We start from the raw sequence: 19,016 nt of genomic DNA, 5'->3' as shown, positions 1-19,016 counted from the left end.
GAGTAAAAAGGCCAGATTTGTCCTGCTGATTCGTTTTATTAGATTGAATACAGCCTTCCATGAAAACATGCTCAACCAAATATAGAATAAGTGCATTTGCAGGCAAGCTGACAAGGCAGAATATTTGGGTTAATCACTGCCACTTTGAAATCAGAACTGCAGTTACATAACTGGACAGAAATGATGGATAAAAGGGAACAATGTAAACCACTGGAAGCAAAATGAATAAAATAAAACCAGCTGTTATTGCATAACCTGCCTCGCTCACGCCAGACATTATTTCTCCTTCGATAGTGGTTGATGCACTGTTGGGGTGGATTCAATTGGATTTCAGAGTGGTATCTTGACTCACGGGTACACTTTTGAGTTTTTTGACATACACACCACTTTTTGTTGACATGACTCAAGTTACAAGTGATTGTCAAGCTCTCCGCAGAAAAAGAGGGAGCAATGAAGTGGGAATCTTTTGAGAAGAAACGATATTCACGGACAAATTGGTTCACAAGGAGTTTTTTTTCATCCATTTGCCAATCCACTTTATCGTCTTGAAGGTCGCGGGAGTACTGGAGCCTATACAGTATCAGCGTTTTTTTGGGAACAATATTATCGCGAACTTTCCTTCCGGCACACGTGTGGAATACTGTGCTTTCTATCACACCGTGTAAACATCTCCCCTCTACATCGTAGCTTCCAGTATGGCTCCCAAGAAAATGAAACGTAAAAGTGATTGTGCTATGAATAAACTCAGTCATTCAATAGACTAGCTCACACGAGATAGAAGAGAGCTACAAGGCTAATCTCAAGGCTACCGCATTTCAAGTCATAACATTTATAATCTTGTGGCTGTGCGACTTTCACCTTAATTATACATGATAAATATAGTTCTTTTTTTATGGTTTTTTGTTTGGTTAGTGTGTTTTCATATTTTATAATGCAGTGCAAGTTTCTCTGTTGTTTCACTGACTGAGACTAATTCTAGTAAACTGTCTTTAGACAAAACAGCGCCAAGAAGACCTTAAACTTGTTTTTGTGGGCCTGAGCTGATATAATACGGTTTCAATGGCCGTAGGAGTTAGCATGGTAGCATCACAACGCACGTAATTATACAAAAATTTGCATGTTTAACAATTGTTTCCTCATTAGTCATCATACATTTGAATTAACACATTAAAGGAACACAATTATTGTCTGTTATGCCAACAGGAATTGCGAACTGAAGAAAATATACGTAGTTACCTATCATGGATTCCGTGAATCAGGCATTTTACACTGGTGGGGTCATATGTTTCTCTGAGTCAAAGGGTCTTGCTTCAGTTCTGTCTCTGGCATTGCCTCAAATTCGTAAATGTAGCATAGCATTCACAAGCTATGTGAAACAAGTGTCCATTTATCCAGAAAATTACGTTTGTGAGGTCACTGATGATGGTTATCCTGGTTCGCAATCCATTTCACCAAATAGGTGATTGATATCAAATCAAGTTCCACTGGAATGTCCGTTGGTTTTTGGACCTTGCTTTTTACATGTCAGTTATGGTAGTATGAGGAACACATAAAACATAAGCCTCCTTGATTGAGTTCCACAAATTTGAAATCACACGTTTGTCTTGGTAATGGGACAAAATAACATTCAAGATGAACTAAAAGTTCAAGCACATACCCTGATTGATTAATTGATCCATAAGTGCATTCCAACATTCGATCTAACATATATCTGAAATGTGAGTGAGATGAATAGAGTTCAAAGTCTTATTAGTCCATCTGAAGAACTTCAGATGCAGATGCACAAAGTTGATATATATTTGAGTCACAGCCACATGTTCAGGTAACCTGCACCGGTCACGTGGCATAAAAGACAAAAGGAGGAAAAGAAACACAGGGTCCCTTAGCATAGCCAGGTAATATTCCTTCGCTGGAACCAGGCAGGCCACCAAAGATCATAGCACACTACCCATAGATCTCATTTTCAACCCAACCAGGCTTAGGGCGACAGTTTCGAGTCTGAGGTCCGCTGGTCTCGTAGATGTCATTAGTCACAAAGCCACTCTCCCTGTCGGCTAATAATACATTCTCGTAATCATTCAACTGGGGTTCCATTGTAGGAGCGCAGGGGTATTTCATTTTGAATTCTGCTGGCAGGGTGTTGTCCGGAGAAAGGTGAGAAAGTTTGGTGATGTCACTAAAGGCATAGGGTCCTTGAATTGGGCAAGATGACGCTTCAGAGTGCATCCATGGATTTGGTTGGCCAGTGGAGTTTTTGCTCTCTGACTTTCTCCTGAAGGTAGAAAAAGAAAAGCTACTTAGTATCATCATTATAGGAATAATATATGGTTGAAAAGAAGTGAATTCAGATCATTTTGGATTCTAAATAAGAGCCTTGAATTCAGTAGATTAATTAACTTAACTCACTCACTGCCAGACGATGCGCCAAAATGTGTCCACTCCACTGCCAGGGTTCATTTTCACTCAAATTGAAGGACCCACAGAATATTGATTTTTAGGACTACATAAACATTTATTACAGCGTTAGAAACCTTAGAGGCTCTTCTTTCATCAGTAAAAAATAGCTAATTCCTAAATTATATGATATTCCAATAGAGCTGAGACATGGTATTCTTCTGAGTATTCTGATTTGTTCTTTTTTGTTGCAGGTTTCCAATTACCATAACACAAAGGTGTCAACCACATGTTTTGCCATGGGCCACTATGCAGTTATGGTTTCCTCTCGGGTTCCGTTATGAATTTGAGGAGGACATTAGAATGTTTAATCCCCTCCACATATTACATATACAGCGCACAACAAATCAATGAATGAATAGTTTTCAAATTAGAAGTAGAAATTAATGACTGTTATTGTGGTTTGCAGGGGACAATTTGAAATTTTGGTCCGGACTTTAGCAAGCATCATGGAATTTCACAAGTTGGATTTCCTTTCGCGGGCCGAATAAAATGATGCGGTGGGCCAGATTTGGCCCCTGGCCTTTAACCTTGACACATGTGCCGTAAAATCTATACTATTTTTTCACCTTTCTATGATGTTTCATGTTAGAAAAAAACTTGAGAAAGATATGGTTTCGATTGACCATGGTTGAGTTTGGTCTCTTTCTTGATTTTAGATCAGGTGAGAAACTACCAAGCGTCCAGAGCAGGACTACCAGGCTGAGGCAGGTCTACATTCTGGAAGCCATTTTGATAAGACTGTTAAACTACATTGTAGCCCTGACATCAGGTCAAACTTGAGACTTTTGTGTTTGTATTTCATGCCAGATCGCATGGAAATGCATGTTGGTATGACACTAACATTGCTTGAATCCTTGAATTTTCACATTTCACAGGTGGATCTGGAGTGTATCGATCTCTATAACTCGGGGTTCACTCTATCGGATTAAAAGAAAAGGCACTCAAACCGAGTATTTCTGGGTTGGTATTTGGTGGAAAAGGGGAAGTATTTTTTGTGACATTGATCGGCTACGTTGTATTTTCGTTCATACCGCTTTGCTTGTTTGTAGCAGAAAAAGCCAGAAACAGCAATCAACAGCAGCAGTAGAGCAGGAATGGTTGCATACAGGATGTAGGGAAGAAACAAGGGGTTGTCAGAGAAAGACACTGAAAAAGGAGAGCAAAAACAGCTTTCATCATATTATTCCAAACTAGTCACGCATTCAGTGAGAAAGTACAAGTGTTCTTCCAACCTGATGACTCAGGGATTCCTACTTTAATCGTCTTGCCACTTGATGTTGTGAAGAATATATTTGGCATCACAGTTGGAACTGGGAGGGGGGGGAAAAAGAAATGACTTCATGTTTTTGGGAGGAAAAAAAAGAATTCCTCTAGTCGTTTCACTTCCTTGTTCATGGAGAGAGGCGTTACACGTTTTAAAATGACCACAAGATGCAGTGCTGTGTACTTAAGGACAGATTGTATGTTTGTTTGAATGTACGATCAGTCCCTGACGTGTCTGACTTAAAGTGGTTCTTGATGTACCTGAATGTGGGGAGTTCGGTCTCCCTGCTTCTGTAAATACCGCCGTCTTCACTGAAAATACAAAGGAGTGATTAGGTTCAATTCAGTCAGGACTTGCATATGATGCAATTATGTAATCAACATAGACAGAGTGTACATTAAAAGTGGATATGCTGATTTTGTCCCAATAATAATAATGTCAGCTAAAATTATAACACACACACGCGCACACGCACACACACACGCACACACACACGCACACACACGCACACACACGCACACACACACGCACACACACACACACACACACACACACACACACACACACACACACACACACACACACACACACACACACACACGCACACAACCTGCAGTCAAAAACTATACAGGGATGCATCTGGGAAATTGTGTCTGAAAAGGGGGCCAACTTCTAAAATTGATGGGCCCAATTTAACTAGATTGACAAAGTATACAAAAGTGATTGAAATACATTCATTGGAGCAATTGAAAAAACATTATTTGACTTAAATCTATTTTTCCAATATATCAACAACTTTTTATTCAAATCAAAAAATTTAATCATACATAAAAATAAACAAACATTTAACATTTTCTTTAGTCACTTCACAATAAATCTTGTGCTATTTTTATATTCTATGGTATTGCAGAGAAGAAGAAAAGAGAACAGATTTAGCACAATATTTCTGACTAATGTGTCGAATTTCTTTGCTTTGAAGATTTCCAATGTGCTGCAACAGCTCCGAAATCATTACGATTAGCCACTAAATTTTAATTATTAACAGCAGTACGCTGCGACAAATTGTGACTACCCTCCACAGATTTATTCAGGTGTTTCTTAAAAAAAACGAGAATGTTTTTGTTTGTTGCCGGTTTTTATTGTCTTTTAGTTTTATTCCTGTTCTCGTGCTCCACATTGCAACCATCCACCATGTTCAATGTAAATATTGTAATGTATTATGGGTGAATGAGTATTCAATTATCTCTTTTGGCAGATTCCGTCAGATCAGGGAAAAGCCCGATATACTCCACGACAACTTTAGAACACACCAAAACAAATGCAAGGTGATTATGGCTAGATATCGCTAAGGCAAGATGGCAGACAACAAAAGTTAAAACCTCTGAAGGAAAACGAACACTTTTCAATTGCTGTTTATCTAAATTTGTTTCTTTAGCTATTTTAACAGAAAATGTCATAATGTGGTACAGAACAAGTACCAATATGCGCTAATCGTAATAGAATTGTGCCGCTGCTGGCGCAGAGGAGTTCCAAAGTTGAACAAGTGGCTGTCAAAATGTGTAAATGGTGTCAGGGTGCGGCCCAGATGCATCCCTGATTATAGAAACCAGTATAAGAATCTTAGTCACATGTCGCTTTGGGCTAGTATCGATGATTCTCCAACTAACCTTTGGGATATTTGCAAATATAGTTATTCTTAGTGTTGCAGTTGTCATCGTTCCACTGGAACAGGAAATGGCCTTCCTCATCAGGTGGTGCAGAGGGCTGGTAGTAGAGAACCACACACATTTCCCCACCACAGGAAGGCTCATCCCAGTGCCAGTTCCTGAAACGCACAGAGATCAAATGTTCAACCTAGTTTGAACTGGATTATGTTGATTCCATTCCTTTCCATTATAATTGACTAAATTCGCATCGCAGGGCAGATGGAACCTTTTCAGACTGACTTTGGACAGAAACCAGGGTACACCTTGACTAGTTGCAGGGCACATTTGGAGAAACAACCATTCACGTGGGGGTGCCAGGGCTCTGTGGTGATTGGTGGTTCAATCCTCAGTCAGTACAGTCCTGTCCTTAATAACTTCCATATAGCAAGTGACAAAAATAAATTCAACACCACTGATTATGAGACAGTAGTAAACTTAACATGCATGTTTTGGGAACATGGGAAGAAGCCAAAGTTCCCACAGATAAGTCAGACAAGGAAGAGATTTAAACCCGGGAACTCTCAATAATGAAACAGATGTGCTAAGTCAGGGGTATCTCAGTCCTTTTTCGCCAAGGGCCACATTGTAGTTACAGTGTCCTCTCGAGGGCCATTATAAATTTGGGGAAATAATTAGAATGTTTCATCTCCTCCACGTCTTACATACAGAGCGCACAGCAAATTGATGAATGACGTGTTTTCAAATCTGAAGTCAAGGATAACAACAGTTATTGTGGTTTCCATAGGACAATTTGAACTTTTGGTTTAGACTTTACCAAGCATCATGGCACTTGACATGTTCGATTTGCTTTTGTGGGCCGAATAAAATGATGTGGTGGTCCAAATTTGGCCCCCGGGCTTTGACTTTGATATCTGTGCGCATAGCAATCTGAAACCACACTGCCCATTGTCATGTTTATTTCACTTTTAGGCTTTCAAACTGCTGCAACTAACTGGATTTACAGACGCTCCCCAACTTACAAACATTTGAGTTACGAATAATGGTACATACCAACATTTCTGCGGATACAGTATGTTGAAAAATGTTCGGACAGAGATGCTGTAAGTTAGATTTTGCCTACAGCTCGCTTACGATTGGCCGTGTAGACTAGGTGGGTGGGGAGGAAATCCCTCTTCCCAGTTGACGCTCCAGGAGGATGTGATGCATCACAAAAAGTAATGGCTGCTGCCACATAATTCAGTAATTACGTGCCAGCAGCTACAGTAATGATATACTGAAGACCTAAGGATATATGTCGTCGTACTCCAGTAGGTGTGAATTTATTTTACGACTGTGTTTCATACGTCCCCGTTCCGTGTTTGACTTAAACATACATTTCGTACAAAATATAGCACTGAAGCAATTTATGACCAAATTCACCATACGAACGATCACTTGGAATGTATCTCGTTCGTAAAGTGGAGAGCGCCTGTACTCACAAGAAAGACTCATTTAAACCAATAATGTTTTTTTTCCATGACCCGGGCTATCGTCCCAAAATTTTCCAGAATAATGTCTACAGTCTTAAAATATCTGTGGAAACAACATTGCACACAAAACGACAGTTTTTGAGTTGCATCAATGAAGAGGACTACAGACCTGAACTTTGCTTTGCTCCCATCCAGCCAGTAGTACTGCGATGGGCATCCCGGGTTTGCGCTGCCAGTCCGAAAACGCTGTGGGCTGCGGCGAAGGCCAATCCAGAAATCTCCATCGGCGGCGTGGAGTTGCTGGATGAACCTTTCGATCAGTCGCTGCTCGCTATCGGTTTCAATGCTGAGGAGTTCTCCTCCTTCCACCCTGCAGGCCTGCCTGGCATCTTGGAAAGTCAACCTCCGCCTGCTGTCTTGGATGTAGGAGACTTTATAGCAGGGGCGCTCCGTCCCTCGCCGGCAGATCCTTTGGCCTGGACAGGAACATTGTGAGGGACAGAACAAGAGACTGACTGTTGTGTTAAGGCTTCTTGTGGCACTCATCTGGTTGCATAATTCAAAACCAAATTGGGTTGTCCTGAACTGAGAAGGCATTTGCAGTGTTCCCCCGCAACATAATGGATCAGTTATACAGTATTCATTTAAGACCATAACTTTACAGATTTTTTATCTTCCTAGTTCGCCCCCCCTCCGCTTGCTGTTTTTCTTCCTTCATCGCCAAAATTTCAAGTAATGGGAAAATTGGTTTCCAAAAACCGAGACCATGACATGTCACCATTCTCAAAATTCCTGTTAGCTCATTGTGGTTTCATTTGGAACCCTTCCAAATGTACTGCTTCACTCAGAGCATTCAGAAGCACACAATGTTGGTCGTGTGCTTATGCAATACTGTACATACATATTGGTTTATGTCGCATTTTAACAACAGCTGACGCTGGAACAAAGCAATAAGATGGAAAAAAAAGGAAATGCTGTCCCATGTGGGAAAAAAAATTGCCAGATGCCATGGCCAGTGTTTTACCGGCACCAAAGCATGAAAGCAAAACCCGAACAAATTTGGGAATGGCGCTGTACGCCATATTTTCAATTTCCGAATACATTCGTGAATGGAAGTGAATTAGTTAAATAATAAATATATATTGAACGTGCGTGTATGTGTCTGCGAGCGTCTGTGTGCGCGCGCGTGGGTGCAACAATAATAACTTCAGTGTGAAAGCTAGACAGCTGTCTATGCAACTTTTATATTAGTTTTGGCTCAAGCATCCATGCCTTTGCAACAATGAGCGATTAGATTAGTGATTTTGATCTGACAGCTCGAGCTCAAATATTTCACTTGTATTAAAACTAGTCCAAAGGCTATTGCAGGAGCGACTTGTAGTATTTCCTGTTCCTGGCGTCAGCGCTGAAACTGTTTAGTCGAACTCAAGTTGGGACCTCCTGACTGAGTCGCAGAGACGAAAACAACATGTGGCTGTTGATATTTTCCACATCACGCGCCGCCTGCTAATCATTACGAGGCCGACTGGTTTTTCTCCTCTTGGGTCTTCTTACAAATGTATGTTCAAATCTCAGTATACACGTTGAACACTGGCGTATTTTGTCCAAAGCCGCACTCAACTTGGAAAATAATGAAGTAACTCGAAGTAAAGCAAGTGAAAGGCGTCGTACTTACCATTGATTTTAGAAGCGCACCCGGAGTAGAAAAGGAAGGCGACCAAGGCGCCGAACAGCCTCACAAAATCCATCTCGACATGTTCACGTCATGTGTGCTGTGGCGCCGTTCTCACAAAAAAAAAAACAACCGAAAACGTTGAATCGAGTCGTTCTTTTTGGACTGAAAGCACCCAGCGACACGCGTACACACAAATGTTAACCAAGCCTGGAAATGAGATGTGATGGAAGGATGGAAAAGTGGGTCGTGCGCATGGCGTCTGACTGAGGGAGGGGGCAATGAGACCACCAAGTTTTTTTTTCCCTCCTTCTAGTTAAATAGACAAAGCACGAAGAAAATGTTATTTCACTTTTCAAGTGGTGATCATCTCAACATGCATCCCTGTTGTAGTTCACGTGAAAACATTAAACACCTAAATTCCCAAAGCATATATTATTATTATTATTATTATTATTATTATTATTATTATTATTATTATTATTATAAAAAGAAATTTACTGTATACAGTAATCCTTTACTACTTCGAAGTTCAATTATAAAATCTGCGATCCATCAATGGCCTAGCCATTGATGCATCGCAGATTTTTTTTTTAACCTAAAGAGGTCGCAAATGGTAGCGAAAGTCACTACAGTACTGTAATGTAAACTTGTACAACAGAGAGTAGCATATAGCATTCATTTGATTTACTGTTGTTATTTTTTATTTATTTATTTGAGGCATTATTGTGCTGTAAATGCACAAAACCGAACATTAGTTCAGTAACTAAAAACATCAGTTTCATTTGGCCACACCTGACAATCTGTCGACGATTAATGTAAACACATTTTTTTATCACCTGTCACCATTTAAAAACACAACCATGGGCACTTCAGGTGTCTAAGTAATATTTTCCTGACAGTGTTTATCCCTTAATTTTATAACTGTGTGGCACACATCCTAAACACTACTGCAACGTACTGCCATGGAAGTTAAATTAGGCCACATGAAAACAAAAATAGCAACGGTTTGAGAGATCAGGCATGAAACCAATAGTTTTTTTCCATGACTTTAATTTAGGGTCTGGGCTTAAAAAAGAATTGACTTATTTCTTCACTAGTTGCTGAGTTGTTGAACACGTCTCCATGCATGTCTAAACCATGAAATAAAAGCTACAATTATTAACTTTTGCCTCATATTGTTTTCCCCCTCAAGTACAAATGTGTTCTTCTCATCTCATCTCATCTCTCATCTCATTTTCCGTACCGCTTATTCCTCATTAGGGTCGCGGGGGGTGCTGGAGCCTATCTCAGCTGTCTTCGGGCACGAGGCGGGGGACACCCTGAATTGGTTGCCAGCTAATCGCAGGGCACACAAAGACATACAACAGTCACTCTCACACTCACACCTAGGGACAATTTGGAGTGGTCAATCTGCCTGCCATGCATGTTTTTGGAGTGTGGGAGGAAACCGGAGGACCCGGAGAAAACCCATGCGGGTCCGGGGAGAACATGCAAACTCCACACAGGGAGGCCGGACCGGGACGCGAACCGGCGACCTCTGCACTGTGAAGCTGGTGTGCTAACCACTCGACTACCGGGCCGCCCAAATGTGTTCTTTATAGAACATAATCAATTAAACTGACCTTGCAATTCCAATATTTTTGAAGGGGTGTGTATGGTAAAAAAAGTTGAAATTTATATTGCCTGACAAGTTACGCTATACTTTTCATATAAATGTATCGCAGTACAGTAATTGCTGTAATTTTGGATTAGTAGTAAAGGAATCAGTAGGTTATAGAAAGTGAAACATAAGCATGTGAATTCATATGTATAGTGGTTAAAAAGGAATATACGAAACGTTCACTTGGATAAACCTTTATGTTCAGGGGCTGACACACATTCAGATTCTTCACCCCAGCACAGACCAAAATGATTGAATGCCGTCTTGGGAGAAATAAAGCACACGGAGAGAACAGAGGCAATCTGGACCTGAAAAACAGCAACAACGTGTGTTAAGAGTGAAAGTGAGAGCTGATCTGCTGTCAAACGCATTATTCAGTGCACATCTGGTGAACCCCGTCCACAACGGCAAAAATCTGCAATCCAAACAGAAATTGTGATGAAAGAATGGTAAAAGGTGTACTGTATATATTCACCATTGGACAGGAAGGAATCCAGAGGAAATTGGGGAAATCTTTTTTTTTTCACTTCAAACTTCCTGTTCCTTGCTTTTCTTTGGTCTCCAGGCGATTTGACTTTATTTCCAAATCAAACCAAGCTCATGAGTATTTAGGCTTATTGAATAGAGGTTAAACTGTGATTCATCAAAAATAAATTTGACTTTCCCTTTGGATAAAAGTTGGCACTCAGATGGATGAAAAACAATTGAAGACAGATGTCCATAAAAACTGGAATTTATCTTCCAATACTACACGCTATGTTTTATATGTTCATGAATCTGCTTAAGATAAATTAAACTCTGTTTCAGCAATATATTCATGTTGAATCAGCAATTATTGAACACTCATTGGCCACATAGAGAGACAACACAAGGGGTCGCCACAGCGAATCAGTAACCTCCATCTTCAGAGGTATGATAAGCATGTTTGTTTTGGCCAAGCTTTTACGTCGGATGCCCTTCCTGACACAACCCTCTGTATTTATCCGGGCTTGGGACCGGCACAAGAAGACTTATGTCCCTTTGTGGCTACAGAACAAGCAACTCGCTCAGTAAAAGGCTCCCAAACACAAAATGGTCATCAGCACAACTGTTATTTGTTATTGTGGTGACTTGCAATGGTGTACAAATGCACTTCATTCCATCATATTGTTACCAATGCTTTTTTTTTTTAAAGAGACACACAACAACACAAAGTGACAAAAAGAACACATACACAAAAAAAAGCAAAAGCAAGGTTCATGAGAGCACTTGTTGACTGCTGCCTACTCAGGACAAAAACAAACGGACTTCAACAAAAGTCACTTTTGGTGACTTTATTCATAAAAGTAAGTATTCATAAAAATGGCTTGATATGGATTTACAACGCTAGTGTGAGAAGGATACAATAATAAAAACGCTTCTCAGTGTGAATGCATTCCTGATTATATTAAAACCATGCATGGACTTTTTTTTCCTCACCACTTCTGCTGCTTTGTCCTCTCTGGGCATGATTTGATTATGATGCATGCACAAATTTTGGTCCTGTGATGAAGCCTTGGTTTGGTGTGTTTCTCATTCCCGCTGTCAGGTCACTGGTGGCAGAAACACACAAGTGATTGTTTGAGCTTTGGTGGAATGTATCTCAAATTTCTCAGAATGTGCCAATTGTGAAATATGCAGAACCCGTGTAGGGACTGGTGCGGAAAGATAAACGAGGCTAAAGATCCTCAAGTAGACCATTTTGTTTTTGTACGCTGCCCTATTATTCCATTATTGTGACAAACAAATTCATCTGTGTCTCAATGACAACACAAAGGTCACAGACTGACTGTCTGTGTCCTTTGTGTTGTGTTACATTTTTTTGTTTTTGTTTTTGATTTCAAGATGGCGCCGCATGGGTGGCTGCTCCTATATTTAGTTTCTACTGCTATGAAATGTAAATTTCACCACTATGATACAAATAAAGGCTCATCTAACTAATGTAACACCTTCAAGAGTTGCAACTAAAGGTTTCAAAACTGCTCTTACAAAATCTATATTTTAAACCCAACCTACAAAGTACAAGTTTTCCCCTTGTGTGAGAAAAACTCGAGATCTTTTCCTTTCGGCTTTTCCCATCAAGGGGTCGCCACAGCAAATCAGAGTCCTCCATCTTTAGAGGTTTGATCCGCATGTTTGTTTTGGCCAAGCTTTTACGTCGGATGCCCTTCCTGACAAAACCCTCTGTATTTATCCAGGCTTGGGACCGGCACAAGAAGACTTATGTCCCTTTGTGGCTACAGAACAAGCAACTCACTCAGTCAAAGGCTCCCAAACACAAAATGGTCATCGGCAGAACAACATTCAAAAAAGCAAAATCTATACTCACCATTCAGCTCTAATGGTAATAAATGAATAAAAACTGGTTGTAACAATAGTCCTGGATTTTTTTAGACAGACCACGTTCTTTTTTCCCCCTGTATGAGCTACCTATGGCCACTAGATGGAAGCAGAATACCCACTCCAAGGATGACCGTGAGGCTAACATGCTTGTTGAATACGTATCTGGACACAATCATTTAAAATGTGTTCTTCTTGGAATATTTTTGAAATTTAATGTAGTATTTGATGTAATGTGTAAGGCGATCTTGTGTATATATTTCACTGGATCCAAATCAGTTTAACAACCTCCCGTTTGGCCTCACCCCCTGTACATATCACATCCCGTGTTTGTATTTATGAGGATTTAAACCGTCTAATCTGTGATATAATCTCAGTGTCATCGATTTCACTTCAGCCTTTGCGATTCAATTTTATTTGTTCTTTTCAATGTAATTATCTGAGTTTGGACATTTTGTCCCAGCACAAATCACTAATTTTACATTGCCCTGCAACCAATTGGGATTAGTGCATTAGAAGAAAGAAACATATAATGTGATCAGCATTTAGAGATATGATATTTTAAGCGGTTTTGTGCCATCGGGTTTTAGGCCATAAATCATGAACAACAAGGATAGTGCAATGACGTGATTTGCGGATAGTATAACAAATGTTCAGTCTCACCACAGGAACACTGATCCTCCTTTTTTTCCTCTTTCTCTTGTGAACAATGACACATCTCATTTGAGCACTCGATGATGTTACTTGTAACTATGTGCACTACCTACCATAAAAAGAAGAAAAGAAACAATAGACACAAAAGTCAGCTTCGACATGGAGGGGAAATTACCAAAAGGTTAGGCTTGTTTGGATGTGCTCTTTATAGCTTTTGGCAATTGTGATCTCCTTACAATTCTGCACGCTATTGCAACTGCAAATGCAGTTGGACATGGATTCAAGGTTTTAGGTATCTCAAGGATGTCTTATCCTATAAAAGCTACTTGCATGCTCGCATAAACACCTGGCCAGGTACCCCAGAGGTAAGACAGGTAAGACTCACACAATGATGGATGCATTTCATATACGTTGTGTGTGTGTGTATATATATATATATATATATATATATATATATATATATATATATATATATATATATATATATATATATATATATATATATATATATATATATATATATATATACAGTAAAGTCTCGTTATATCGATATCGGATATATCGATAGTCCCGGTTATATCGATACTATTTCTATGCACGCACAGAGAAAATTACATGCAAACAGGGTCGGATATATCGATAGTCCCGGTTATATCGATATTTTTTCGGACTCCCTTGAATATCGATATAACGAGACTTTACTGTATATATATTGGATTGGATTTGCCTTTATTAGTCTCACAGTGGAAAAATTTACATTTCACAGCAGCAAAGTGATGAAAGGAATGAAAATATTATGAAATATTATTAATATTAAAATAATATTAAATATAAAATTAATATAAATAATATTAAATATTATGAAAATGTATTAATTTTGTCATAGACAACTAAAACGAGAATATCATGATTTGTCATATGTCCAATCCAATATATCCAATTAAATATTTAAATTGAACATAATTTGCTAATGATTTTACTCTACACTATATTTATTTATGTTTCACACTACATACCCACCTCATCGGAATTGGGTTTATAAATTAGAATATGACACTTTATTGAACACTCTCACTATGATGAAATAATGGGTGCTCTGGTATATTTTGGACTTAAAATAAAGTAATCTATATGTGAAAAACACAGCGATGTATGATGATGTCACTGATGAGATGATGACATTAAATGACCGACAAGTCGTTTCATAATGCGATTGACATTTTGCACCTTTGTGTCGGAACAAAGTAACCAAATAACATTTCCGTTGATATACTATGCATGAATTCGTAATGTTTTTGTTGCCATCTTTTTTCCTCTGAAGCGCACACGACTGACATGCTGCATCGCAACAAGATGACTTCTCTTCCCCTTTGTTTTCTTCTGCTGACCATATTTCTGCATCCCACTCTCTGCTTCTACAACTGCTCCTCTGAGTATGAGAGGACCCCAGGTTGGTGTTTACTCACGACTACTTCTGCTACTATGACTACTGTCGTGGCAGGTTGGGTATTTGCTTCATACAGTGAGGATTTTCCAGACTTAATCTACATCGTAACAACTAACTCGTAGCATTCTAGCCTTAAAATTTATTTTTTATAGACATTGCATTTGCATTGCTGGCAAAGTATCTCCACCTGCTACTCCTACTGCTCTTAATAATAACCCTTTTCATGTTTATGAAGAAAGCTCCGACCTGACCGTTGACTGTGGCACCACCATGATCACGTTGGAGGTCAACCTGTGCACAGCTCAGTGGGCGGGGTTCAACTCGTCCACCATGGCGCTCAACGGACAGCACAATGTCACAGAATGCCAAGGCTCCGTTGACTCCAGCGTTGACCCTCCAATTATTCGCTATCAACTTCCGGTCAACCACAGCGACCAAAACCCCTGCCGACAGTCAGTGGAGGTCAGAACCAACTCTGGGGGGGAAATGATTGGCCTGATTGATGCGGTAGTCAGTCTGCGTGAGACAAATAAAAGAATTTCTGGATCTGCTGGGACAAGAAAATGTTGCACTATTTCCCTTTTATTTCATTTCGAGTAGTGAATCATCTGCAGAGTCTGAGAGTCAAGTGAATCAACAGTATATGACTTACTGAATAACTTTGCCTGACATATGCTTTGGTTAAGATCGTGGATGAGACCCCAGATCCAAATGGGCCCTTCAGCAACTTCCTCACCATCCAGTCAGTCATCATCAGGGGATTCATCGACACCCCCAAATCCGAGCAGGGTGTGATCAGCTACACCACCGACCTCTACTACCACTTCTACTGCCGTTATCCCTTAGAGTACCTTATCAACAATACACAGATCGTGGCGTGAGTAACCGTGTCAGCATCTTACTTTAGTTCTGTCTTTGCTTATGCAAAAACAAGCGACATTTGATGGCTTACACAAACGTATTTGGAGCCACACAGGCACATCGCAAATAGCTGGGCGTAACCATGACTACATTAGTGTGATTGCTGAATAGCAATTGGGAGAACTTGCACTTTTTCATTTGTGTGAACATTTTTAAATGCTGTAAATAAATAATATCACAACATATCTTAAATTCAGTTCAGCTAATTTGGAGCTTTCTATGGATGACGTGGAGCCAGTCACAAGAAGGAGTCATGCCATGTGAACAATACAATGCAATACAATCCATATTGATTTATACAGGGCTTTAACAACAACTGAAAACCGTAACAAACCTCTTAACATGGACAACTATCTTATACAGGAAATAAAGCACTCACAAAGATAGTAGAAAGCACCAGGGAATAAAACAAAGATCAAGTCGGAATTATGCTGAGTCAAATGCCAAAGAGTACAAGTGAGTTTTGAGGCACGTTTTTAAGATGGGCCTATAACAAAAATTCTTTCAACTTGGCACTTCCTGGTATCTGGGTAATTTTAGTGCAAGTTCTTTCGATCGAGCATTTCAATGTGCAGAACTCTTACTATAAGTTGACCTCTGTCATTTCGAAATATATTTGCACAATCTGTATGAGCATACGTGTCATTTAGTGCTCACTATTTATGATTTTAGAAAAAAGTAGGCCTTGTATATAAACATCTTTCTTTGATTTCCTGATTGATTCGTTTACACTTTTTTTTTGTCTTTTTAGCTCATCGGTTTCTGTGTCAACAAATGACAACAATGGAAGCTTCATTGACACATTAAAAATGAATGTTTATAATGTAAGTATGTAAAAGGGCCAACATTTACCAAGTTGATTTGTTGCGCAGCGTATCGGTAATGATGTATGACTTATTCTGCCTTTGCCGATATCTGTAGGATTCCGACTATGGCTATCCGCTAGTCGTCCCTTCATCAGGTCTCCAACTGCGAACAAGGATCTTTGTGGAAGTAAAAGCTGTGAATCTGACTGGAAAGTAGGCCAAAAAGCTCTTCCAAAATCAAAGATACAATACAAAACGATTCATTATAACTGATTGGATTGTTCTCTCTACAGTTTTCATGTGTTAATGGATCACTGCTTCGGAACTCCTACCGCTTATAACGCATCACTCACTGAGCAACACAACTTCTTCACCGGGTACGATGACAAAAAACATATCCATGGTTTTGTGTACTTGCAATGTTTGAAAATCTAAGAGACCCAATTCATCAGCAGTTTTGATTGCCACATTCAGAGAGCGCGTCAGTTGAAGCGCTTGAATGTTTTACAATTGTGCAAGTATTTTCAATGACATAATCAAATTGTATACATAGTGTAATATCAATTTTATTTGAACGATGTTGCTGGGTCTTGAATATGGCCTTTGCTTGGATTTGGACCATAACATGCTCCTATATGTGATCATATACGAGGTTTTGTGTCAAGACTTGACTCAGCAGCATGTGGCTCATTGCCCAGAGTTATTGAAGTTATATGTTTATTTGTGAGTATAACTTCAGCTTCTATTGTTGAGTGTAAAGAGCTTCTATTTAAGAGTAACAGTAGAGTGAGACAAGAGACATTTGATACTGCAATCTGGCCTGGGAAATTTCTCCTCTTCTGTGCTTTGAATCAACTCTGCATTCTGACAGATACAAATTTGCTCTCCACTAGGTGCTCAGTTGACCAAAGGGCAACAATAAATACCAACGGAAATTCCAAATTTGCTCGCTTTGATTTTGAGGCTTTCCGTTTCCTTCAACACCGCGAGCAGACCAAGTCCAGCATCTACCTGCATTGTATTCTTAGACTCTGTGAGCCCACCAAATGTCAGGAACTCTTGAATGTAAGTAGAAAATGTTAAGGACCCAAAGTCTTGTTTTTTTTTTTTTTTTTTTTTTAATTTAAGGCAGTCACTTGTTTTAATGCCGAAATGTTGATAACAAACATCTCGGACTGTAAATTTCAAAATAGATTGATCCAAATTAGGATTTATGGCCTTTGTGAGAAGGAACGCACACTCGTCGTGGATCTATTGCAATCATTCATTTATTTATTTATCAATGTATTTATTTATCAATGTATTCATTTATTTATTCATTAACCTGTTAATTAACCTGTTAATTAACCTGTTTGTGTATGTATGCATGTATGTATGTACTTACCTATTTATTTATTTATTTATTCATTTATTTACGTATGTATGTATGTATGTATGTATGTATGTATTTATTTACAGAATTGATTCATGTAACAGAATTCCCACTTCTCTGCTCTGCCTGCCACACTTGTAATTATTGTTTATAGATTTTCAACATTTCCAATGTCATGTTAAACTACCATATTTTCTGGTGTATAAGGCACACTCAAAAGCCTTGATTTTCTTCAAAAGATGACCGTGCGCCTTATATGTAAAGTCACAAGTGGTCTCGCAACTATTGTCAGCAGCCACCAGCTCAATTTCCCCCCATAGAAGAAGTTGTGCGTGACCCCAGCCTCTACTGTAATGCGTTGTAATGTAGTGTGCCTTATATTTGGACAACTTTTATCTATTTATGTATTATATTTGAAAAACTTTTGTCATTCATTGAAGGTGCGCCTTGTACTGCAATGCGCCTTATACATCGGAAAATACGGTAAATTAAATGACGCATTAGGGCTATTTTTATCCTTCAGGCTTGTAACAGCAGAAAAAAAAGGTCCTTGACCCCTTTTGGTCAGGAGGGAAGAGAATCAGCCACTCTTTCAATCGGACCGCTGTACACCTCGGGAGAAGGTTTGGACGCTACCACTTCCTGCCGACACCCGTCTTACAATGATAAATTCTTGACTTTATGCTTTATTTTCTTCTTTCCGCATTAACAGACAGACCAGCAGCAGAAGCCAATAGTGAGTATATGTAGATTTCACATACACATCCAGATTGCTGATAGACAAACTATTTATTGATCTACTGTATGCTATCAGGTGACAATTTGGCATCACAGAAGGATGACCTAAATGTGACGGGCCTCATTGTTGGAGTTGTGTTTGGTTGTGCCGCGTCTGTTGCACTGGTTCTTAGCGGCTGGTTTGTATTGAAGAAGTATTTCTGGGCAGGCCGCTTACCTCGTACATTTAACTGACACCAATCTTATACATTATGTTTACAAAAAATATATATTTATGTAAAAAAACTATTCTTGTTGAATCAATGTAGTAAATACATCATGTTGGTATCCATGTTATATTATATTTTGTACATATTCACATTATATGAAACAATTTTTAATTGAGATTTGAAAATTGTCTTTTGACACAGTCAATTGGCATGTGGCTCATTGAAAGAAGTTTCTCAATAATATTTCAAACATTGGCTTTGTCTCAAACATGTAGCTAATTGTGCAAGGATATTTCGAACATCATATTCTAAGTACAGT

At 39.2% G+C, this 19,016-nt stretch overlaps 2 protein-coding genes and 1 long non-coding RNA gene across 3 annotated transcripts; 1 reads left to right on the top strand and 2 right to left on the bottom strand.

The window, feature by feature from the left end:
- Window positions 1-3: 3 nt before the first annotated feature.
- laynb (layilin b) lies at window positions 4-8,764 on the bottom strand. The gene is made up of 7 exons (XM_089014627.1): window positions 8,533-8,764; window positions 7,027-7,333; window positions 5,389-5,546; window positions 3,982-4,032; window positions 3,690-3,767; window positions 3,489-3,603; window positions 4-2,272 (listed from the first exon to the last, which is right to left on the bottom strand). The coding sequence occupies exons 1-7, from the start codon at window positions 8,603-8,605 to the stop codon at window positions 1,945-1,947; spliced, it is 1,110 nt and encodes a 369-aa protein (XP_088870753.1). The 5' UTR covers window positions 8,606-8,764; the 3' UTR covers window positions 4-1,944.
- Window positions 8,765-10,121: 1,357 nt separating this feature from the next.
- Window positions 10,122-13,315, bottom strand: LOC148888476 (uncharacterized). The gene is made up of 3 exons (XR_016117137.1): window positions 13,214-13,315; window positions 11,651-11,763; window positions 10,122-10,500 (listed from the first exon to the last, which is right to left on the bottom strand). It is a non-coding gene; the product is annotated as an uncharacterized LOC148888476 (long non-coding RNA).
- Window positions 13,316-13,444: 129 nt separating this feature from the next.
- Window positions 13,445-18,985, top strand: LOC148888475 (zona pellucida-like domain-containing protein 1). The gene is made up of 11 exons (XM_089013337.1): window positions 13,445-13,578; window positions 14,526-14,654; window positions 14,887-15,113; window positions 15,338-15,528; window positions 16,324-16,396; window positions 16,494-16,591; window positions 16,672-16,755; window positions 17,272-17,443; window positions 18,274-18,373; window positions 18,463-18,486; window positions 18,565-18,985. Exons 2-11 carry the CDS (start codon window positions 14,540-14,542, stop codon window positions 18,720-18,722), a joined length of 1,242 nt encoding a protein of 413 aa, XP_088869463.1. The 5' UTR covers window positions 13,445-13,578; window positions 14,526-14,539; the 3' UTR covers window positions 18,723-18,985.
- The last annotated feature ends 31 nt before the right edge of the window (window positions 18,986-19,016 follow it).

Source organism: Hippocampus bargibanti, linkage group LG14 (assembly GCF_051943395.1).
Source record: "Hippocampus bargibanti isolate YZ-2025 linkage group LG14, ASM5194339v1, whole genome shotgun sequence".
Classification (NCBI taxonomy): domain Eukaryota; kingdom Metazoa; phylum Chordata; class Actinopteri; order Syngnathiformes; family Syngnathidae; genus Hippocampus; species Hippocampus bargibanti.
This window is presented reverse-complemented; position numbering and strand designations above follow the sequence as displayed.